The sequence below is a fragment of the Aegilops tauschii genome, chromosome 6 (genome assembly GCF_002575655.3).
Source record: "Aegilops tauschii subsp. strangulata cultivar AL8/78 chromosome 6, Aet v6.0, whole genome shotgun sequence".
Taxonomy (NCBI): Eukaryota; Viridiplantae; Streptophyta; class Magnoliopsida; order Poales; family Poaceae; genus Aegilops; species Aegilops tauschii.
In genome coordinates, this window is record NC_053040.3 from 3386490 (window position 1) to 3409883 (window position 23394).

Below are 23394 nucleotides of genomic sequence, written 5' to 3' on the forward strand. Positions count from 1 at the left end.
GTTGGGGGCAAGAACGTCCTTCAAGGCCCCGACGATGACCACCTTGGCGTCGGCGGTGACAATGGCGTCGGGAAGCCCAACGAGTCACCTCTTGAGCGGGCGGGAGACGAGCATCCACACCTAGCCCGGGTGGAGCTGGTGCAACTTGAGCATGATGACCTGGTGGACCGGCCCAATAACTGCTCTTATGAGATTGCTCAAGAATTTATGCAGAGAGTGGTAAATAGGGTAGCGCTGCTATAATTCGTTTATAGCGAGCGAAGCAGCCACATCCCCTGCAACGCTAGTAAATAGGCTAGCCCGTAAATGTGTCCCTCATGTCGCTCAAATGTCCCTTAATTTTTTTTGTTTTTATAGTCTTCCGTTATTCTTAACTTTTAAAATTTTAATAAAATTATATATTTATAAAAATATTTTTATTACTTCTTAATAAAAAATGATGTATTTAGAAAATATTATGTATTTGAGAGTTGTTATTCGTCCTGTATTTCAAAAAAAGTTTTGCATGTTGAAAAAAATGTATATCATGTATTTCAAAACATAGAAAATGGTCATCGTCTATTTTAAAAAAATCATCATATATTTCAAAACTTTTCAAAAGTTGTCGCATGTATATCAAAACGGTCATAATAATTTTTTGAAAATAATTCACATTTATTTTCCGAATTATAGATGATTGTTTTTGAAAAAACAACCAATATTGTTGAAATATTCTATAAAAGAATTAGATACTCTTTGGGAAATAGTAATACATGAAAATTGTTTATTGGATAAATGATAGCCCTTTTCTTAATACACAATGAACCTTTCTAAAGTACAATATCAACATTTTTTTAATCCACCGGTGCACATGTTTTTTAATATACAGCCAAAAAAGTTTAATACAATTAGAGTTTTTTTTAATACACAAGCAACACATTTTATGAACACTATAGACGTTAGCCATGACACCACAACAATTTGAGCCGAGGCCTGACGTTGCTGCACCCGATGAGAATATCGTGCATTATAAGTGACAAGACTATTTACTAGTGTTACAGGAGAGAGAAGAGAAGGGACAAAGAAGTTCATAAGTCTGGAAAGCAAGCTTATTTTGGATCAAATAAATAAAAGTCCCATAAGTCTAAGGAATGATGTGGACGGTGCGAGAAGAAAAAGAGCTCAATTTTTATTATAATAATGTAGGAGAGAAGAAAACTGACAAAGACGTTGCGCGGTAAGTTTGAAGAAATGACAGTTGGCACTTTTTTGGGGGAGTAAATATTGGAGCACATAACTTAAAGTTAAATCAAAGTAACATAGAAAAATAATAGAAGGCATATTACGTTATAAATTCATGAGTTCACTTGTCCAAAAGAAGTTCGTGAACTCAAAAAAGATCACTAGTTCCAAACAAGTTCGCAGGACTTGAAGAAATTTAATGGCTTTGAAAACAGTTTGATAACTATAAATATTTCGTGAGTTCAAATAAAGTTTAGAGGATTTGAAAAAAGTGCAAAATCATGCATTAAAAAAGATCATGATTTTGAAAAAAGTTCATATTTGAAAAAAGTCACACGTTTGAAAAGAAAATCATGAATAAGGAAAGGAACATGAAAAAATATAACCAACAAATAGAAAGTAAAAAAAATGGTCTGAAGCTTCCCAAAACTATCCAAATGCTTCTAGAACCTTCAAAAAATAGGCTGAGAACGATTTGAAAAAAACAAGCAGCGACCGCTTTACATGGGTTGAGGCATTCACCAACAACGGTCCATTGCGGAAATGAAAAAAAGTTTACGTTGGCACTTAATAAGACACCAAACAGGGTTTGGGCTTGTTCAAGCCTGGCATCTGGTTACAATGCGGTGGGCTGGACTGATGTTTTCCTGGATTATCCTTTGTTGGCATGTGTAGCAAGGCAGTTCCTATATGGCGTGTAGTTCTCTGTCTGACGACCTAGCGCATACTCCCTATGGGCCTGTGGGCCAGCCCAGTCTGGTCTTTTCCCATCCGGTTTTGGCATGGATTATCTCGTGTGAAGCTTACTGCTAGTTAACACTCCCTTCTTCCAAAAACAAGTGCCTCAACCTTAATATAATTTTGAACTAAAGTTAGTAAAAAGTTGAGACACTTATTTTGAGACAGAAGGAGCATGAGTTAAACCATGGCCGGTATTCCGTCTCTATGGTATTGGTAAATCAACTTCTTTGCTTGTGAATCACCATGTAGTAATCATGCCTAGTGTTGTACGGCTGATACTTTGCCTACATTAGATGGTACTCCCTCTGTAAACTAATATAAAAGCGCTCTAATTATTCTAAGATGCATTTTCCATTGCACATCATCACCTTGTGATTACTTAGCACAACTGTCATGACTGGAGTGGTAGAACATCGCAGAACTGCCTACAAGTATAATACATAGTAAATTCCCCACGACCGACGAGTCTACCATGCGCGGCCTTTAAGGTGCTCGTCGTGAGGGACCCATCCGCTTCCTCGAGACCTGCAACGTGGTAGGGAAACGCGACCGAATCGCCTGGCACCAGCTGCTCTCCTCAACCGGTCCGTGAGTCCACCACACATCCTCGCCCGTCAACAAGTAGGAGTCTCGTGTCGGAAGCGCGGCGCACACCACCCTACGGTGGTATGCGAGCACGCCCGCCGCCTTTAGGTCCAACGGGGACCACGCCGGCCACCGCGAGTCACCGGCTGAATCGCCAGAGGCGAAACTTGTCGTGCCGCGTCGGAACACTCTAGGACCTAGTCTATAATATGAAAAAGGCTTTCTCCTCGCTTTATTATATATAAAACAACGATCAACAACATCTCGGTACAAACGCACTTCATCACAACACACACACGCTTAGGGCGGGATACATAGGCGCTGAGCGCAGCAACAGGGCCCCTAGCACTACAAGAGCAACCAGGCGCTTCATCGGTGAAAACGTCACCACGAAGATATGAAGCCGCATACGACGAACCGTGGGCTCCAAGACGGTGCCTTCAGAAAGGTTACAACACCGGAGCGCCCCCACTGCCCGATCGGAGGATAAGAGTTTTCCTTGGAGCCACACGACGGGAAATGAGAGCCGCTACGACGCCTTCAAGAAGGGAACGAGCTACGCCGCCGCCGGTCCGTCTGAAGATAGAGCAGGTTTTCACCCTGGCCAACACTCACCACCACTAAACGTCACACCCCGACTACCATGCCACCCACACGGCCATGACCACCGGGCAGCACCGAGCGACGGGCTCTACCCATGAGCATCGCGCTACCACCACCAGGGTCGCCGCCCCGGCATCCAAGACCTAGACACCACCTCACCCAACACCCGTCGCTACCCCAACCGAAGCGATAATCGGATCCCGGGGCAAACAAGCCTCCATCGATTCGTCCTGCAGCACCGTGCGCGAGACGAGCTCGGTCCTGATGCCGGGCGCGAGATTAGCTCGGTCCTGCTGCCCGAGCGCGAGACTAGCGATGAACCATAGCAGTGAGAGGGTCATCCCTTCAACGGGAATAGCACCTGGACGACGAGGAGATAGATCAAGGACCGACACATGCCTCCTACGGACGAACCGACGCCGGTACATGCTAGCCGCCGCCGCCGAGTTGCGAATCCGCCGTGGAGCCACCCACGGCTAGAGTAGCAGCCACCCCGGGACACTACCCAACACACGCCGCCCCGCGAGCTCCAGGAGTCGGAGCCGCCGGGCACGCACCCGCGCATCCAGCCGACAACAAGCACCAACCCTCGAACATCACCCCCAACACCGGAAGGACAGAAAGGCCCCATCTTGCGCTGGAGACCCCCAAGCTCCCACGAACCAGCCCATCGTGGGCCACGGGTGGCACCGCCAGCCACCAGGGAGGCCGGATCTGGCACCCATCCAACCGGATCGAGGCAGAAGCCGAGGGGGAAGATGCCAGAGACGACGGGAGGAGGGATCCGCCGCCGCCCGATCTGCTGGCGGGGTCCAGCCACGGTGCGTGCCGCTGCCGCCCACAACCCTTCGCACCGCCACCCAAGGATTGCCATCAGGTCCCAGGACCGCGCCCCGTGCCTAGCGCCGTGCCACCACCCGACGACCACGGCCCGCACCGCACACCACCGAGAGGGGGAAGAAGAGAGGCCCGCCGCCGCCACTGTTGGACAGGCTTCGCCCGCCAACGCGCCACCGTCGGTGGCGAGGGAAGGGGGGAGAGGTGGGGGTGGGGGGTGGGGGGCTCGGCTGGGCGGCTAGGGTTTCCTGCCCGGTCGCGAGCGCCACGGGAGAGGAGGAAGGGGAGATCTCCCCTCACGCTGTTTATGTCTCCCTGGTCTATAATAAGACAATGATGTGCCGTCTTAAGAAAAATGAGATATTAATTGTCCTCATCTATCTATTTTGGCACCATTCGCATCGTTATGCACTATCGTCCCGACTCTTAATCTTAAAAAAATGGATATTGGGCTCGTCTCAGTGCTGGCCGGACGTCCTCATCGCATGCCGGTCAACTTTAGTACCATTCGCAACATGATTGTTGTGTGTAATGACACATCTTGACTGACGTCTGCAATGAGCTACTAGCTAGTATTGTAAATATGATAGTAGCTAAGCTGTTTTTAATGTAAGAGCGAAACCAACCCTCGGTCTTTGCAATGATTGATACGTGCAACCACAAATTATTGATTACTAGCAAATGTGTTCGTGCTTTTTTGCAAACGGGAGAACACAATGATCATATGATAAGATCAATTAGCAAGACCCAATCATACTTGTGGTTGCATGATATGGGAGGTTGGCCACTGGAGGAGGAGCCTCGCCCTTAGCTACGCCGTCCACTCCACATCCATGGTGGCCACCGAAGCTGAGAGGGCAGCCGGGTCTCCTCGCGCACCCCTCGTCCATGTACCCTCGCTGGGACATAAGGATCTGTTTCCTTGTGATCTTCTCATCATAGTTTACTTCTCCTAATCGAGTCATAACAAATTTTTGCTTAGTTGGCTGGGTCAATGATCTAGATTCCATGATAAGGGTCATGAGTTGGTGGATCGACAACCATATATTATTGATTATTCAATAATGTTAAGCAAATGAACCCCTTTCTGTTCTTCTCCTTCTCCTTGTCGTTGTTGTTCCTTAAGGCGCAGATTACGCTCGACGACTAGAAGCTCGGAGAAGCGCTGGAGCTCTGCATCATTGGTGGGTGCATTCTCGTCCTCGACCGTCTCGTACTTCCCCGTGGTCAAGTTCACCATAGCCACCTTCTCGGCCAGCAACTTGTAGCCAATGTCGAGCAGGTCAGCCATGTTCTTCGAGGTCGCGTTGTCCATTGGCAAAATGGCCTCCCCGAACAATGGTGCCTACGCTACACATGTTTTAGTTTGTATGTAGGGACTACTACATATATATGGACATAGTAATAAGCTACTTAAAGCGATTGGTGATCACTTGTACATATGTACGTACGTATCAGAGCCTGGATGTAGAGGTAGTTCTGCTTCCGCATGCAGTTGCCATTGTGTAAGAGCATGCGAACCTGCCAGTCGGCCAACACGGCGCTAGCGTGCGAGAAGGTGTCGGTAACCGGGCTGTGGCTACTGCGCCTGCTGTGAAACCAGTTGAAGGCGCCCCGCTTGGCCGGCACATTTTCGTTCACTGCACACCCTGCGCCTACAGAGATGACGAGGTATTTCATATAATCCACGCCGTTGGGGTGGAACTCCGGACTCTTGAGAAGTTGCTCCCTGGTGATCTTGGATATAGCAGCCATTGTGGGGTTTTTGCCGCCGTCGGTGAGGTGGTATTTTGACTGCTCCATGTCGCTGACCCAGGTATCGAAGTAGTGAGCCGGGAAGTAGGTTGGCGTGGCCGTCGATGGCTGGCCAATGGAGACATCTTGCAGGTCTGGTCTGGCCTCTTCAACTTTTTTTTGCACGGCATCCTGGAACGAGGAGGAGAAGATGAGAGGCTCGAGAATATTGGCGTCGAACGTAGGCGCCGCAAGCTTGCTCGGGTTGAGCTCACCCGTGACTTCCTTGATCTTGTTTTTCTGCAGGAACGTGCCATCGTACTTGGGCCGCCGCGATGCGCTTAGCAGGTCCAGGAACATGGAGGAGGAGAGTAATTATATCAATGGGCAACTTTGTTGGCAAAACTCTGTTCACGGGTGACATATGGAAAAACGAGTGCTCATGAACCATAAATGCTTTGTACTCCCTCCGTCATAAAATAAGTGTCTTAACTTTGTACTAACTTTAAAAGTTAATACAATGTTGAGATACTTATTTTGGGACGGAGAGGCTACTTTACTATCATATATGGCAATACACACCTTGTCTAGAAATGGGAGAAAAAATTGCGTGCCTTTAACCCAATAAACAGTGTTTAAGACCTTCCACTGATCCATGCCCACTATTTCAACACGCAGCCCCCACCCTTGTTCCCACTTATGCTCCTTCCCGCCTCACCAACAATGGCCACAACATACATTTGATCGCATTGCATTCAAACTTGGTCAATCCCAAGGTGATAATCTCGGTCACTGCATGCCGCACTTGTCACTGAATGCTGCTAGCGTAAGGAAATACTTACAAACTTTTCACACTACTCTCGTCAAGCAGGCCATGAGGGCCGCCCATACCCTGCACACAACCATACACCGTACCTCATACAGTCATAATCCCACTAACTTTTAAATTATACTCCCTTCGTAGCTATTTCCAATTATTGACAACATATATACTAAAATGCGTGAACATACATACTAAAATGTGCCTAGATACATGTAAATCAAGAAAAAACTAAAAGGTCTTATAGGGAACGGATGGAGTATATATTTTTAAATGCAACAACATTCTTTGTTGAAAACATGTGAATACTTTTAAATCACAGAATTTTTTAAAACCACCCGACTAATTTTTACATTGTGGAATCTTTTTCAAACGCAGGAAAACATTTTAGAATTTCATCTTTGAAAAGGTGGAAATTCTATTCTGCTTGTATATATACGGCACCATTCTATTCTGCTTGTATATATACGGTACCATTCTATTCTCGTTGTCATTTAAGGATAGTAGAAAATTTATAATCCTATACAAGCCATCCATGTCCACTCCAGGTTGTTGTCAGTGCCGCTCATCAGCGTACTAGATTCAGGATGATTGTAGCTTTTTTTTTACCCAAGGATGATTGTAACTTCTAAGACTAGTAAATGCGCAAGTGCAATGCACCCTGATATTAGGGGAAAATGCAGTTGCATGTAGATATTGGTAGGATATTAATTATATAATTAATGTAGGTGTTAATATTTGGTATCATATTAATTACATGCTAAATATGTTGAGCGTTCGCCATTGGAGCAATATAGGTCGTCGGATTGACATGGTTTGACGACTGAGATTTGTTGGATCTACCCACCTGGTTCTTTATATATTGGTACATACATATATACGCCTATAAGCCCGTGCTTCCATCCATCGATCTGATCACTTCACTAACATCAGCATACACAACACACCATGAGCAACCACATGACCCGCATCCACGTGGTTGCGCTCCTTCTCACTGTCTGCCTCCTCCTTGCCACCAATGCACGATGTAAGATCCACATTTTCAACGCATGCTTGTGTTGTTTCTTTGTTAATCACGGATCGATCACCCTGGTTTAAATTTTATTTTACCATCTGTTTTCATTCAGGCCGGATCATCGACGGCGGGGGCGACAACAAGATTCATTTGCCCAATGGGTTGTGCGCCTACAAGAAAAACTGGTCATTCTGCAAACTCGACATACCACAGTGCTACTGCTGCTTGGCAAGTGATGCATATTGCTATGCAACCATGAATATTTGCAAGAAGGAGTGCCCCCTTGGGTCTGGCACCCGGAGCAGCCTCTCCTTGCAGGCTTGAACTATAGCTAGCTCTTCCTTCTCACCCATCGCATCTATCGGATCTGAATTTGTTCGAAGAATTGTACAATGCACGATCGGTCGATGCGTGTGAAAGAATAGTTTTGAAATAAAATGTATCATCATGTTTCCCTTACAAGTTGATAAATAAAAAGAAAGAGGGGAGCTCCAATTGGACACTCTCTGCGTCCAACAACACGCAAACGCATGGAGAACCCGCGACTGGGCCGGCCCACTATCAGCAAATGAAAGAAAGCGCGACGTAAAGATGGCAGAAAATGCAACAGGCCCTGAACCTATGCCACTAGCCACTCCAGGCATCGGCTACTTCCGTTTTAATGGAAACATTAAAGCATTAAGTTCTCACCGACGCGCCACATTTAGCCCTAAAAAAACCTAGATGCCACATTTAAAATAATCCTTACACATTTTCGAACATTTCTTGAAAATTTGGGGAAAAAAATTTAGTGCCGAGTATTGTTTTCGAAACGAAAATATTTTTTGGAATTCCAAACCATTATATTCCGCATTTTTTTCAAATTTGAACAAATTTTGGAACCCCGATTTTTTTCAATATGTCAACAATTTATTAAAACGGAAACAGTTTTTGAAATTCCAAACAAAATTTGGAAACATCAACAGTTTTAATCCCCAAAGATTTTTTTTCCACGCGAACATCTTTCGTATCCGTGAACATTTTTTAGAAATGATTTTTTTTGCAAAGAAGAACAATCTTTGTATATTGGAATATATTTTGAAATTGTACATAAATTTTGAAACAATGAGAACAAAAATTAACATTTCGAACAATTTTTGAAAAAACGAACAATTTTTGAACTCCAAACCTTTGAAAACACGAACAACATGAACAAAATTTTAAAAAGTGAGAACAAAAGTTAAGATTTCGAACAAATTTTCAGAACAAAAGATAACATTCCGAACAATTTTTGATAACATGAATGTTTCTTTGAAAATACGAATTTTTTTTGGAAATTAGAATATTTTAGAAGTGCGAACAATTTTTTAAATACTAATCTTTTCGAATTTTAAAATGCCTAACATTCTTAGACATTTTGAACAAAATTTTAAAAAAGGGAATCATTTTTGAAATTTCTGAACACTTTTTGAAAAAATAAAATAAACTTGAAAACAGAAAGAGAAAAAATGAAAAAAAGGAAAAAAGGAAAAGGAAAAATCAATAGAAAGCCGGAAGAACCGGAAAAGAAACAAACATGAAAAACCCAGTTCAGTGAACCTTCTAGAGGGTTCCCAAAACTGGTTAGACACACTATGTATATCTGGAAGTGGGCCGACCCATGTTTGTCGCTCGCGTCGCTGCTCTGTGCGATTGCCCGTCTGTTCGCCGCAGCGAGCGGCGAACAGTGTTTTCCAAGAAAGAGGCACAGTCTCCTATCCATCCATGGGCTAGGGCTCTCCTTATCGTAAGCTACGAATCCTATGGGCTAGTTTTTTCGTGGCTTTTCTGGGCATTTAGAATAAACTGCCCCCTACCCAGCTTAGCGACCTGCATGCAAATCGCTCGCTACCCGAAGCGCTTTAAATACGAGCTATGCTGGGAGAGGGACCCACGGCATGCAGACGTGATTGGATCAGGCTGGAAAGCACCACATCAGCAGAACCCGGTGGCATCAGTGGAGACAGTGAGACAAAAGTTGACGTGCATGGCAGGTGATCTATCCACTTGGGATCGCACCCGGTTCGTGAATGTCCGCCTACAGATTGCTCAACTACAGACAGCTACAGGAGCTGCGGAGAGTACGAGGAGGATCTGGGCCCTCACATACTGAGTTAAAAATTATAGAAAATCTCGTTGAGCGTCAGGGGGCAAGATTGGAATGGCTGATGCCCGGGACAAGAACACCTACTTCTTTCACCTCAGAGCGAGTAGGCGACGTAGGAAGAATCAGATAAAAGCTTTATAGAGGCAGGATGGTCAGCTGATAGAGAATATAGATGAGATGGAGGCTATGACAAACTGGTTCTACCAAAACTAGTACACATCACAGGGGGTGCAAAACATGGACCAAGTCATCTCGACGGTACCATGCAAAGTGACTCAAGGGATGAATGACATGCTAAATGCACCATACTCTCCTCAGGAGGTTAAAACGGCGTTGTTTCATATGTTCCCAACAAAGTCACCCGGTCCGGACGGTTTCCCAGCTCATTTTTTTTCAGCGCCATTGGGAGGCTTGTGGAGATGACATCACCAAAGCCATTCTGAATACAGTGGAAGGGAAGGAGTCGGCGGAGAGCCTAAATGAGACAATTATGGTCCTGATCCCAAAGGTAAAAAATCCCACCCTTCTTTCACAGTTTCGCCTATCAGTCTTTGTACCGTGCTCTACAAGATAGCTTTCAAGGTGATATCTAACCGTCTCAAAGTGGTATTACCTGATATTATATCCGAAGAACAATCAGCATTTGTGCCTGGGAGACTAATGACGGATAACATTATCACTGCCTATGAGTGTTTACACTTCATGAAGAGGAACAAAGCTAAAAAAACAGTCTTGTGCCTTAAAACTTGATATGAGGAAGGCCTACGACAGAGTCGAATGGCAATATCTAGGGGCTATTATGCTAAAGCTGGGTTTTTCGGAAAGATGGGTTGGCATTATTATGAACTTGGTGACAATTGTACGATTCTCGGTACAATTTAATGGGAAGAAATTAGAGGAGTTTACACCTTCACGTGGGATCAAACAAGGGGACCTGATATCTCCATACTTGTTTTGCTAGTAGCAGAGGGCCTGTTGTGCCTTTTAAAGTCTAGAAGTGGGTCATCGAACCTGAGTGGTCTGCAAGTGGCGCCCTTGGCACCGCCGGTAAATCACTTATTATTTGCTGATGACAGCGTGCTGTTTTTCAAGGCAAACAGTGTGGGGCTACTGAGGTGAACCTAGTCCTGGATTTGTATTGCTAGGCGACGGGGCAGCGGAAAAACTACAACAAGTCTACTATCTATTTCAGCAAGGCTGTACCTGAGAGCACACCCCTAGAAATAAAGACTTTGTTACAAGTACCAAATGAAACACTCAATGAGAAATATTTGGGAATGCCTTCTGACATTGGAAGTTCGAAGAATGTGGCTTTTAAATACATCAAGGATCGACTCTGGAGCAAAGTGCAGGGATGGATTGAAATACAATGTCTGTAGCAGGCAAGGAGGTACTGGTAAAGGTCGTTGCTCAAGCGGTCCCAGTGTTTTCTATGTCATGTTTCAAACATCCTCGGGCCTCTGTGAGCACTTAAATATGTTAATCCGGAAATTCTGGTGGGGAAGCAAAAAAGGAAAACGCAAACCACATTGGGTATCGTGGAAAGCGATGACACAACCCAAAGGTATGGGAGGTCTTGGTTTTAAGGATTTTGAACTGTTTAACACGGCAATGCTAGCTAAGCAAGCCTGGCGATTGCTACAGTCTCCGGAATCTTTGAGTGCACGGCTATTGAAGAGTATATACTATCCAAATTGTTCAGTCCTAGAAGCGATGTTAGGGGGGCATCTCAGCCAAGTTTGGCGAGCCATGATCGAAGGGAGAGATACCTTGAAGCTGGGCTCGATAAAGCGGATTGGGAATGGTTCCTCAACAAAAATATGGGACGACAACTGGCTTCCAAGGGAGGAGATGATGAGGCCCTACGGGAGTGTCAGTCAGAATCCCCCGGACTTTGTGTCCGAACTCATCGACCAGACCGCAGCCCGCTGGGACGTGCAGCGGATATCAGCGGTGATCATGCCTATAGATGCTCATGTAATTCTGGGCATCCCTCTCTGTACAAGAAATATGCCGGAGTTTTGGAGTTGGCTTTACGAGAAGAATTGTCTGTTCTCCATTAGGTTAGCATACAAAATGCTCGCTGCAACGAGATCAAGAAGGGAAGCTTGGCTGGAGAATAGAGTGGGCACATCAAGTGCGGCGGGGGACCAACGTGCTTGGAAGAAGTTATGCAAAACACAAGTACCAGGGAAGGTGAGGACCTTCCTTTGGCGGCTATCAAAACGCTAAATCCCAACCAATGATGTCCAAGCCCATAGACATATGACAGATTCTAGTGCATGTGGATTGTGTGGAGTCCATGATTCTTGGAGACACTCTTTGTTGGAGTGTACAATGTCATGGTGCACATGGACTCTAGTTAACGAGGAGTTGGCCCAAACAATGGCAACAGTCACTGAACCGAGTGCAAAGCAATGGCTCTTCACATTGATGGAACTTCTCTCACATGAGGATTTTGTAAAGCTTTCGGTAACACTATGGGCTCTCTGGGCAGCTCGACAAAAGCGATACATAAAAGGATTTTTCAAAGCCCGTAGACGATCAATTCCTTTGTCAATAGTTTCATTGCCGAGCTTAATGTTATCAGTGGAAAACAAGAGCGGGTGTCTCATGCTGGAACAAGGGGAAATATAGTTACTGGAAGACCAAGAGCTCCTCCTTCGGGAAACACAAAAATCAACGTAGATGCAGGGACCCGACGTGAAAGGGGAACTGCGGTTGCTGTGTGCAGGGATAACACAGGCGCATACGTGGGAAGCTCTGCACTGGTCATTGATAGATTAGATGATTCGGCTCTTGAAGCAATAGCCTGTTGTGAAGGCTTGGCACTAGCGGCAGATCTTCACATAAACCAGTTTGTGATTGCATCGGATGCACAAGAAGTGGTGAGAGCAATCAACAAGGGCAGCTTAGGCACCTATGGGGCAATTATTAGTGAAATAAAACTTCAGTCCGAGTTATTTCGACGTAATTTAATTTTCGAAGGTCGTGCCTCCAATCGGGAAGCATATAGTCTAGCCAAACAATCGCTTTTTCTAGGTCCAGGGCGCCATGTGTGATTTGGCCAACCCCGTGACCTGAACAGTATCCCACACAATATGGTGTTTGATGAATAAAGTTTGGCTTAACCCTAAAAAAAAGATAAGGCAGGGGAGGCGTGGTGCGGCGCATGGGCCCCAGCGCCAAGTAATCAGCTGCAGGTCGACACATATGATCTGTTGCGATGGAACGCATGCGCGACTGGCCGAATGCTGCCATATACTCCCTCCTTTCCGGTTTATAGGGCTTATCTCAAAATTTTAGTTTTTCCATTTTATAAGGCTCAATTTAGTTGTTCCCCGTCACATGTTCAGATTTCAAGGTGGATTAAATCATTGCATGCAAGTATTAAGAGAAAATTGACCAATGCATGTACTTTATGCATGCATGCAGTGCAACTAATGCATTGATAAACATAATTTTTTGAGGAAAACAAGAGCATTAATTAGGTGCTTTTGCAAACTACAGAAAATATTCCACCACTCACCATCTATCTTGGTTGGTGAGATTTTTGGATTGAGCCCTATAAACCAGAAAGGAGGGAGTAGAATCGTTTCCCTAATATACGTATATGTGCCCTAATAAGAAAACAAGTACTAGTTCTAGGATAGGACACTCAAGACATTGTACTCCCACCGAAATCAAACACAATTGTAGCTCTACGATATATTGAACGGGAAATATATATGGTAGCAGTGGGCGTTTGCCAGGGTTATGAAGTCGGTTCTAACCGTTGTAGGGGAAAGCGTTTGAGTCGTGTACGTCCATTGGTTTTCCTTGTCCGACCGTGACCGTGACCACGTTTGAGTCGTGTACGTCCGTTCCGTCCTACTCCGATATATACGGGCGTACATATAGCGAGAGGTCAGAGGGGTCGATCTCATCTGTCTCGACACGTGCGCACAAAATCGATCTATCTTGAGCAGAAAAGAATTGTCGATCAAAGTATCGTCGTCGTCGATCCAGTGGACCATGGGTGATCAGGCGTCGCTCCTTCCCGACCTTGCGCTGGAGGCAATCTTCGTGCGGCTGCCGCCAAGGGACTTCCACCGGTGCCGCTGCCTCTCCCGCGCGTGGGCCGCCAAGCTCTCCTCCGACGACCTCATCGATCTCCACCTCCGTGTGCGCCGCAAGATCCGGCTGGACTATGACGACATCATGCAGAGCCTCCTCCTAAAGTGCAGTATCGACCACCGACGACGGGCCCGGAACCATATCTCCGAGGAGATAGGGAGCGGGGACCTCACCGAGGAGGAGCCTTCTGGGGAAGATAATGATGATGGGCATGTTAACGATGATGGAGGGAAGGAAGAGTCTTCTGTAGATGATGATGAAGATGGTGATGAAGGTGAAGAGGAGGACTGGAGGGAGGAGTATCGGACCAGGGGCTACGTGGAGGTGGATGAGGACTACTATATCAGAAGGGCCGAGTTGCACGCGTTAGCCAAGGATGAGTGGGCTGAGGCGATGAAGGATGTCAGCGGGATGACAGTCACCGACTCTAATGACCCCAACAGCTTTGGCGCCAAGCTCCTCAAAGCCTGCGCCGTTCCATACGGCGCTCTTCCTCCACGGATCCGTGAACCGTTCTTGGAAGGTGATCCCGCCTTGGATTCTTCGGAAAACCAGGATGAGACGGAAGGCCACAACAACATTAGGAGGATTCGTGGCCGCGAGAAGACAGAAGAGGAGGTCGACCAAGAAATCATCGCTTTTCTAAGGAGATTGCGAGATATGGATCCGCAACCAACGGTACCTGCTTGATCAAATTTCTTGCATTAATATTCCCAGTTGTCTAATTAGGTGCTCGTATATGTACTTATATATTTCGAATATCTTTCTGGGTATTGCTGCAGTTCTTGCGAGAGTTTGATACCTATCGGTGGCCACCAGTATTTGACCAAGGGCAAGAGGAGATGGCTGCGTTCGTGGAGGAAGTTGGGCAGGAAGGCGACTCATACTACTCAGAGTACCACTCGGACGATGGGGAGTTTGAAGAGGACTCTGACACCGACAACTCTGAAATCCAAGTCTAGTAATATGGCTGATATATCTACCAACCGGTTTAGTTGAATCTAGGAATATGATCGACGATCCAACTATGTTCGCAAGGTTCTGCCTTAGTGGCATCTGTCTATCTTCTACCTATTTATCTTAGAGATATTCTAGCTAAGTTTCGTTTTGCCAAAACTTCTCACTGGCTATGCACAGTATTTATGAAATATTAATGTGTTACTTCTCCATGTCACTATATGTGTCCTTCCTTATCGAGTTATTGCTCTGTTAATTCTAACTTACGTATATCTTGCAATTATTCCCATGGAATGATATGCAATTGGTGATTTTATCTTACCCTGCGGAAAGCTTCCAAACTGAACTGTCTGATGGGTGCAATTGCTATAAAATAAATGTTTCATTTGATTTTTTTTAGCAATTATCCGGATTTGCAACTGTCTAGAAAGATGTGTCTAAGCTGAAAAATAAATTTTTCCATCCCATAGGAGACGATGAATGGATCAGTAAGATACAATGTTCGAGACGACGTTGCCGTGATACGTTTTTATTTAGGTTTTATTTTATCATAACATATCATTTATTTTACTATTTTTTTCTCCTTGTACTTGAAACTAGCACAACGCCTACAATTCCTATGGAGGAAACATCAGTTCAGAAACATCAATTGCCATGAATCAGAGTTGGCCGGTTCCTCAGACATAGTTTACGTTATGGTAAAAAGTATATATAGAAAAAAACATATCTAATGATAATGTCTGTATGTTTTAGAAACACTACTCAACATAACTTTTCTAAGACATCAGATGGTGTGTTTGGTTTCCTATGTATCGAATGTTACAAACAGAGAAGCGCCGAATTACTTGAGGTGAGGATGGGCATCCACATGTGCTTTTGGAGGCCTCAATTTGATTGGTATGTGGCATGTATGCAATTTTTATTATCATCTATACACACATAGCACCATACACGCAGTTGCCCAGTAGGCTATTAGCACCTATTTTTTCGTCTCCCTCACTAGATGCCGCTACCGCTATGACTTTTGTTGTCACCATCGTGACGAGCTCCTTCACCAGTCACTAGTTCTCTCTCATCTACCTCCCTCGGGATCCAGCTCCATATCCCTCAGCTTCAACCACGTCCCTGAGCCTTTTCTCGTCCCAAGGAGGTCACGTAGGCCTGGCGGCGCACAGTCACTTTTCTCCGCGAGCATGCGACCTTGGCGAGCTCGGCAACCAACTATTGCCCACTTCTGCGAGGGGGTTACTATGGGACTCAAAAAGGGTGTCATCGCAATGTTGGGGTACAGGAGGAGGCTCCATCCTTGTGGTCCGGCCCCAAGACAACACCGGTGTAACCGGCCTCCTTTTGTTTGGTGCCGCTTCTTTCGCACCACCGGCAACAATACGAGGGGGTGGAGGGTGAAGTAGCAGGAACCTGGGCTAGGATCGGTCTTGCTTCCGGTCGCTCCTTTTGTTTGCTACCGCTTGTTTTGCACCGGCGGCGCAGGGGGCAGCAGGGGTCATCATGGAAGCAAGGGCGAGTCATCGGCCACCGATGGTTTAGAGGAGAGGATGTGCTTGTCAGGTGCGACCACGATGCCATCATAGAATTTTTCGGCCGGTCCGCCCAGATCCGTCCGATTTGCACGCGCGCAGCCGTCAGATCTCTCCCCCTCCTCCCCCGCACCCCATCTTCAACCTCCCGCACGGAAGAAAGGGAGAGGGAGGACCGAAGGAGGGCGCCGCCCCCGCACACGCCGCCCCCTCGCCTCGCCTCCTCATCTCCTCTCACCGCCAGTTGTCCCTGGTCGCCGACGAGCTCCATGCCTCGTTCACAAAAAAAGAGCTCCTGTGCCTGCAGCACCTCGATGCGTCGTTCATGGATGTAGCAAAACAAAATGTTAGTCGTAGCAAAAAAGCACGACGGAGATGCAGCAAAACATTGTCGTCTCTGTCATCGCGGGTCGCGACTCCGCCATGTCGCATGTAGCAAATTTTCTCGCCGGTGGTAGCAAAATTAAAATACGGTGGTAGCAAAAATTGCTCTTGCCCAGCAAATCAAAAGATGATAGTAGCCAAAAATGTGTCTGGTTGCAGCAAAAAAAGACACTGGTTCTAGCAAAACATAAAAGGATGACAAAAACACACTAACATGCACCGCAGTCACCGTGGTCACCATAGTCACCACTCATGGAGGGAAAAGCCGTTTTCAGCAAAACGTGACAATGGTTCCAGCAAAATGCCATGCTGGTTGCAGCATTGCATTGATCTTGCAGCAAACATGGGCTCCTGTTCCAGCAAAACACGACGCCGGTTCCAGCAAATCGTAACACCGGTTGCAACATTGTCGTGGCGTCCCCGCCATTCTCCACCGTCGCACCACCGCGGCTCGTGGGTAGCTCTTTCGAATGCTGGTTGTGGTTCCAGCACTTCGTGCGGTCGGTTGCAACATTAATTGGCTCGCCGTCCGTCATTCAGCTCCCGCGACGCGTCGCTCGTCGCGCCATGGCCGTGTGTCATTGCAGCTCCACCACGCCCCTTTCGAAGCTCTCGGTGGTTGCAGATTCATCGGTTGTGGTTTGCATGGCGCATGGAGGGAGGAGGTGTGGATCTCGCCGGCGTGCGCTCCGCCTCGTATCTCCGGCCACCTCTGGTATTAGCTCGCCGACGCATAGTCGACGGGAGCCGCGGGGCGCGCTCGGACGACAGGGGAGCAGCTGGGGAGCGAGAGAAGCGGAAGAGGAAGGCAACCATATCGAAGGGATAAGGTGGGGTCACGGTCTGTTCTGGCCACATGATGCCTCCCGATCGAACGTCCCGCGCGCGACCGGCCCAATGTTCGGCCGGCACGCCGGGTATAAACGTTTCCCTAAGAATTATGTGGTCTGGAGTGGGCAACCAGCTGTAGCCAGGTAAATAATGGGTGGTTAGCTCTCGCCTGATCCAGCGGTGCGCGGGCGACTGGCCAAAGATTCGGCCGGCGCGCCAAACACAAACATTTACCTTTTTTTAACACGTGAACACTTTCAAATCACAGACTTTTTTAAACAGCATGAATAATTTTTACATTGTGAGCTCTTTTTCAAAGAATTTCATGTTTAAAAAGGATGAAATTCTTTAAATTATTTGAACATTATTTTTATGTGTGGAACGCTTTTTCAAAACTACACAAGCAATTTAAAATGAATGAACACTCTGAAAATTACATGAGCATTTTTCAATAGGCGCGAACACATAGTTACACAAATAATTTTTAAAGCATCCGGATACTTTGTGAAATTATATGAGCACATTTAAGAAAAACGATAACCATTGATTGCCTAGAATGCACATACAAAACCTGAATACACATTGATGTATATATATGGCACCATTCTATTCTGCTTGTCGTTTAAGTATAGTAGAAAATTTATAATACCATACCAGCCATCCATGTCCAGTCCACGTTGTTGCCACTGCCGCTCATCAGCGTACTATAGATGCATGCAAGACGGGTTTTGTATATGCAGGATAATTGTAGCTTTTTTTTTTACCAGAGGATGGTTGTAACTTGTATGATAATCGCAGGGAGATGGTTGTAATTTTAAAGATAATCGTTGGGTAGAAAAGGCAAGCTATACGCTGTAATGAGGCGTTGATAGATACAGATGTAAACATGGCAGGCAATCGCGGGTGATTTGGTCATTTGATTCGACCATAACACAGAAGATTAGCTTCCATTCTCTCGGTACCCGTTGATCATTTATCCCTCGACTCGATGGAGCAAGCATCTCACCCTAGTACAAGTACAACACACACATACGTACGCCTACAGCCAGTGCTCCAATCCATCGATCTGATCACTACACCATCATCAGCATACACAACACGCGATGAACAACCACATGACACGCATCCGCGTGGTTGCTGCGCTTCTTCTCACCGTATGCCTCCTCCTTGCCACCAGTGCGCAATGTAAGATCCACGTTTTCAACGGTTGCTCGTGTGAGCTTCTTTGTTAATCATGGATCGATCGCCCTGGTATCAATTTTGTTTTATCATTTGTTTTCGTTCAGGCCGGATCATTGACGGCGGCGGCGACGAGAAGGTTCATTTGCCCAATGGGCTGTGCGCCTACAAGAAAGACTGGTCATTCTGCAAACTCGACATACCGTTGTGCTACTGCTGCTTGGCAGGTGATGCATATTGCTACGCGACGATGAAGATATGCAAGAAGGAGTGCCCCTTGGCTTCGGCACCCGAAGGAGCCTCTCCTTGAAGGCTTGAGCTATAGCTAGCTCTTCCTTCTCACCCATCAGATCTGTAGAATCTTAAATTTGTTCAAAGAATTGTACAATGCACGATCAGTCGATGCATGTGAAAGAACAGTTTTGAAATAAAAACTATCATCATCTTTCCTTTACAAGTAGATAAATAAAGAGAAACAACCACACTCCCCTATCCATGGGTTACGAGTCTCCTCATCATAAGCTACGAACACATCTGGTAAGTGTGCTAGTTTCTTCACACATTGGATAAATATTGTGTGTTGCAAAGGGCACACACATGATTTTTTACGCAATTATCATGATTTATTTATCACTTTATGGTTCATTTTGTTGTTCATGCTTATTTAAGAAAATATACTTTAGCAGCCAATTAAATTAATATTTATTTGCTTACCACAGAAAAGCATGCTTTGATTTGGTAAGTTATCAAAATGTGGGGCAGTCGAAGGCGTTTTGAAAGAAACCCGATGAGGAAAATAGGCCACAAAACGATGTCAGTTGGGATGGAGGATGAATAAAGGAATGTATGTCAGGGACAAACCTTACATGCTTGTTAAGTAAAGAGGTATTTTAGATTGATTGTCTTGTTAAGTATGAAAAGTTCCATTCACAAAAATAAGTATGACAAGTCATATTCACAAAAAAAAAAGTAGTATGAAAAGGTTCTGATCCCGCTCCCCCCTTTCCCCTCGCACCGCTCCTAGGCAACGCCAGGGGAACCCTAGCGCCGCCACCACTCAAGCCCCCACTCCATGCTCCCGTTTGCCGCCGCTGTTGGAAATATGCCCTAGAGGCAATAATAAAATGGTTATTATTATATTTTCTTGTTCATGATAATTGTCTATTGTTCATGCTATAATTGTGTTATCCGGAAATCGTAATACATGTGTGAATACATAGACCACAACACGTCCCTAGTGAGCCTCTAGTTGACTAGCTCGTTGATCAACAGATAGTCATGGTTTCCTGACTATGGACATTAGATGTCATTAATAACGGGATCACATCATTAGGAGAATGATGTGATGGACAAGACCCAATCCTAAGCATAGCGCAAGATCGTGTAGTTCGTTTGCTAGAGCTTTTCCAAATGTCAAGTATCATTTCCTTAGACCATGAGATTGTGCAACTCCCGGATACCGTAGGAGTGCTTTGGGTGTGCCAAACGTCACAACGTAACTGGGTGACTATAAAGGTGCACTACGGAGGTGCACTACGGGTATCTCCGAAAGTGTCTGTTGGGTTGGCACGAATCGAGACTGGGATTTGTCACTCCGTATGACAGAGAGGTATCTGCTACCTCTTGAGCACTGCGTTGGATTTCCCCGAAGAGGAGAGGATGATGCAGCAAAGTAGCGTAAGTATTTCCCTCAGTTTTTGAGAACCAAGGTATCAATTCAGTAGGAGAACCACGCACAAGTCCCTCGTACCTACACAAAACGATAGCTACTCGCAACCAACGCTTAGGGGTTGTCAATCCCTTCACGGTTACTTACGAGGGTGAGATCTGATAGAGATGATAAATAATATTTTTGGTATTTTTGATAGATAGATGCAAAGTAAAAAGTAAAGGCAAAGTAAAAACAAAACAAGTAAATAAATTGATAGAGATTGATATGATGAGAATAGACCCGGGGGCCATAGGTTTCACTAGTGGCTTCTCTCAAGAGCATAGATATTCTACGGTGGGTGAACAAATTACTGTTGAGCAATTGACAGAATTAAGCATAGTTATGAGTATATCTAGGCAATGATCATGTATATAGGCATCACGTCCGAGACAAGTAGATCGAAACGATTCTGCATCTACTACTATTACTCCACTTATCGACCGCTATCCAGCATGCATCTAGAGTATTAAGTTACAAACAGAGTAACGCCTTAAGCAAGATGACATGATGTAGAGGGATAAATTCATGCAATATGATAAAAACCCCATCTTGTTATCCTCGATGGCAACAATACAATACGTGCCTTGCAACCCTTTCTGTCACTGGGTAAGGACACCGCAAGATTGAACCCAAAGCTAAGCACTCCTCCCATTGCAAAACGCGTGCAGAACGCGGAGGTGTCGTACATTCGGTGCTTGATCGGTTGGATTGCGAAGACGTTCGACTACATCAACCGCGTTAAGCTAACGCTTCCGCTTTCGGTCTACGAGGGTACGTAGACACACTCTCCCCCTCTCGTTGGTATGCATCTCCTAGATAGATCTTGCGTGATCATAGGAATTTTTTTGAAATTGCATGCTACGTTCCCCAACAGGAGGTGGCCGCGAGCAGCTGGTAGCTGGCCTCCATGGTGGCGCACAGATGTGCTGGTAGGGCGTGGCGGCAGCGGTTTTGGCTGGGTGTGCACCTGTCAAGGGGGTCTTCCCTCCCGTCTGGTTTGGCTCGTCCTGCCATGGCCGTAGCTGGAGGTTGGAGGAGATGGTCGGTGGTGGAATGGATGCTTAACTATGGTGGTGGTGGATGTGGTGGAGTTGTCCTTGGCCGGGGTGGCATTGCCCAGGGCACTAGAGACTGTAGAGGCTGCTAGCGACGTGCTGTGTGATGCGTGATGTGATGTCTTCCGTCGTGGTAGTTGTCCTGATTGAGCAGCTCTGGAAGTTTGGGTTTTGTGATCTTGGGCTGGGAGAAATCCCTGCTTCGCAATGTCGAAGCTTGCAACGGCGATGTCTGTGGACATCGTCCCCTCTCTGCAGGCATTGCTTTGGCCCCGATCCTAAACCCTTCTTCATGCTTAGGGGAAACCCTTGGTTAGTTCTTTGGACCAGGCGGCGGCGGCGGCGCCATGGCGTCGTTCCCTTCTTGGAGGCGTCGTCTTGTTGCTCGAGGAGTTCCGGTGGCACGGCTCACTTCGGTGTCGGCTTCTACTACGAGCATGGGCCTCCTTGGCGCAATGTACACCATCGCGGGCACTCTCTTGATGATGTCATCTCTGGGTCCGCCCAGGCCCTGCTGTTAGCTTGACTAGTAGAATGCCCGTGCGTTGCCACGGCCTTTTTAGTTTGTTTTAATCGATTGCACCTATAAATACATTGCATATCTGTCTCTCGTTCCCCACTTTGTCTACCACCCTCCATCTCTCTCCCTACCCTTCTCTTTCCCACCCTTGCTCCCTCTTTCTTTCTAGCCCTCTCTATCTCTCCATGACACAATCCCCTAATGACGAAAAAGCCATCCCCCCGCTTTATATTATAAAGCAACCATCACCTCATACATCCTAGAAGACCGATACACACACCCAAAGCAAGATACGAAGGTGCCGACAAACCATCCCAACGACTACCAAGCATACTACGAATGAGCATAGAAGAACCGCTTCTAGCCGACGGACCACCACATGAGTGATCCACCGAGGAGAGGTGACACGGCCAATGCCAGTGCGGGGACTCCAAAACGGTGCCTCCAAGAAGGGCAGGACCACGGATAGCCGCCACTGTTTGATCCCGTGGATCAAGTTTTCACCCAGAGCAACACGAAGGGAGTGAGAGTACCGCGGCGGAGCCTGCGAGAAGGAAACATCGTCTACGGACGCCGCCCACGGCCCCTGCTAGCCTCGGCCCTCGCCGTCGGATGGGCCGCCGGCACCAGATCGGACAGGGACTGCCCTGCACGATTCGCCCGAAGGACGAAGCCCCGCCTCCACCGCACAGCCACTGCGGCACCGATGAGTTCCCATGCTACCAGCGTCACAACCTACAACCCCGCTGCCATGCCCTGCACACAGCGCCGCACCCCCGTTGGACCCGCCGCACCCTGCGCCACCAAAGACAGACGGGAAGGAGAAAGCCCCGCCGCCACCCAGCCTAAACAGGCTTCGCGCGGCGGCCCGCGTGGGCGGCAGCGAGGAGGGCGAAGATGGGCAGAGGCGACTTGATTTGATTCAAGCATGGAACCCAAAGAGAAGTGCGCTAGAGAGAGGAAAGGAATAGAGCAACCAATTACGGGCGACATTACAGTACAAGAAAACGGAGACATAAGCGAAGAGCGGTATAGAGATGCTTGTGCAACTTATACACACAGGCACGCAACACATACGTACCTAGAAGAGTATTGTGATCCGCTGCGGCACGCCACGCTGAGACACACATGCTGACATGCATTGCTCTCTCTTTTTAATAGGAACGCATGATTACAGTTACGAATTTTGAAGCTGGTTACTCAATTGTAGCAGAATAAAAGAATAGATTTCTTGCTATCCTAGGTGAATGCCCGTGCGTTGCCACGGCACAATAAAGATGTAGATATTGATCAGTAACCAAAGGGTTGTTAATTCTAGTTTGCAGACATCAACCACATTAGATGTACATGTTTCATATAAATTTTATTTAATAAATGTCCAACAAAGTCGACAATGCATATAATACCAACATCTTCATTTTA

The 23394-nt window shown here is 46.4% G+C and overlaps 1 protein-coding gene and 1 long non-coding RNA gene across 2 annotated transcripts; one reads left to right on the top strand and one right to left on the bottom strand.

Moving 5' to 3' along the window:
- Nucleotides 1-5041: 5041 nt before the first annotated feature.
- LOC109781999 (patatin-like protein 2) lies at nt 5042-6081 on the bottom strand. Its single transcript, XM_073500566.1, has 2 exons — nt 5509-6081; nt 5042-5332 (listed from the first exon to the last, which is right to left on the bottom strand). The coding sequence occupies exons 1-2, from the start codon at nt 6079-6081 to the stop codon at nt 5042-5044; spliced, it is 864 nt and encodes a 287-aa protein (XP_073356667.1).
- A 1355-nt stretch (nt 6082-7436) lies between these two features.
- Nucleotides 7437-7994, top strand: LOC141025267 (uncharacterized). The gene is made up of 2 exons (XR_012186755.1): nt 7437-7568; nt 7669-7994. It is a non-coding gene; the product is annotated as an uncharacterized lncRNA (long non-coding RNA).
- The last annotated feature ends 15400 nt before the right edge of the window (nt 7995-23394 follow it).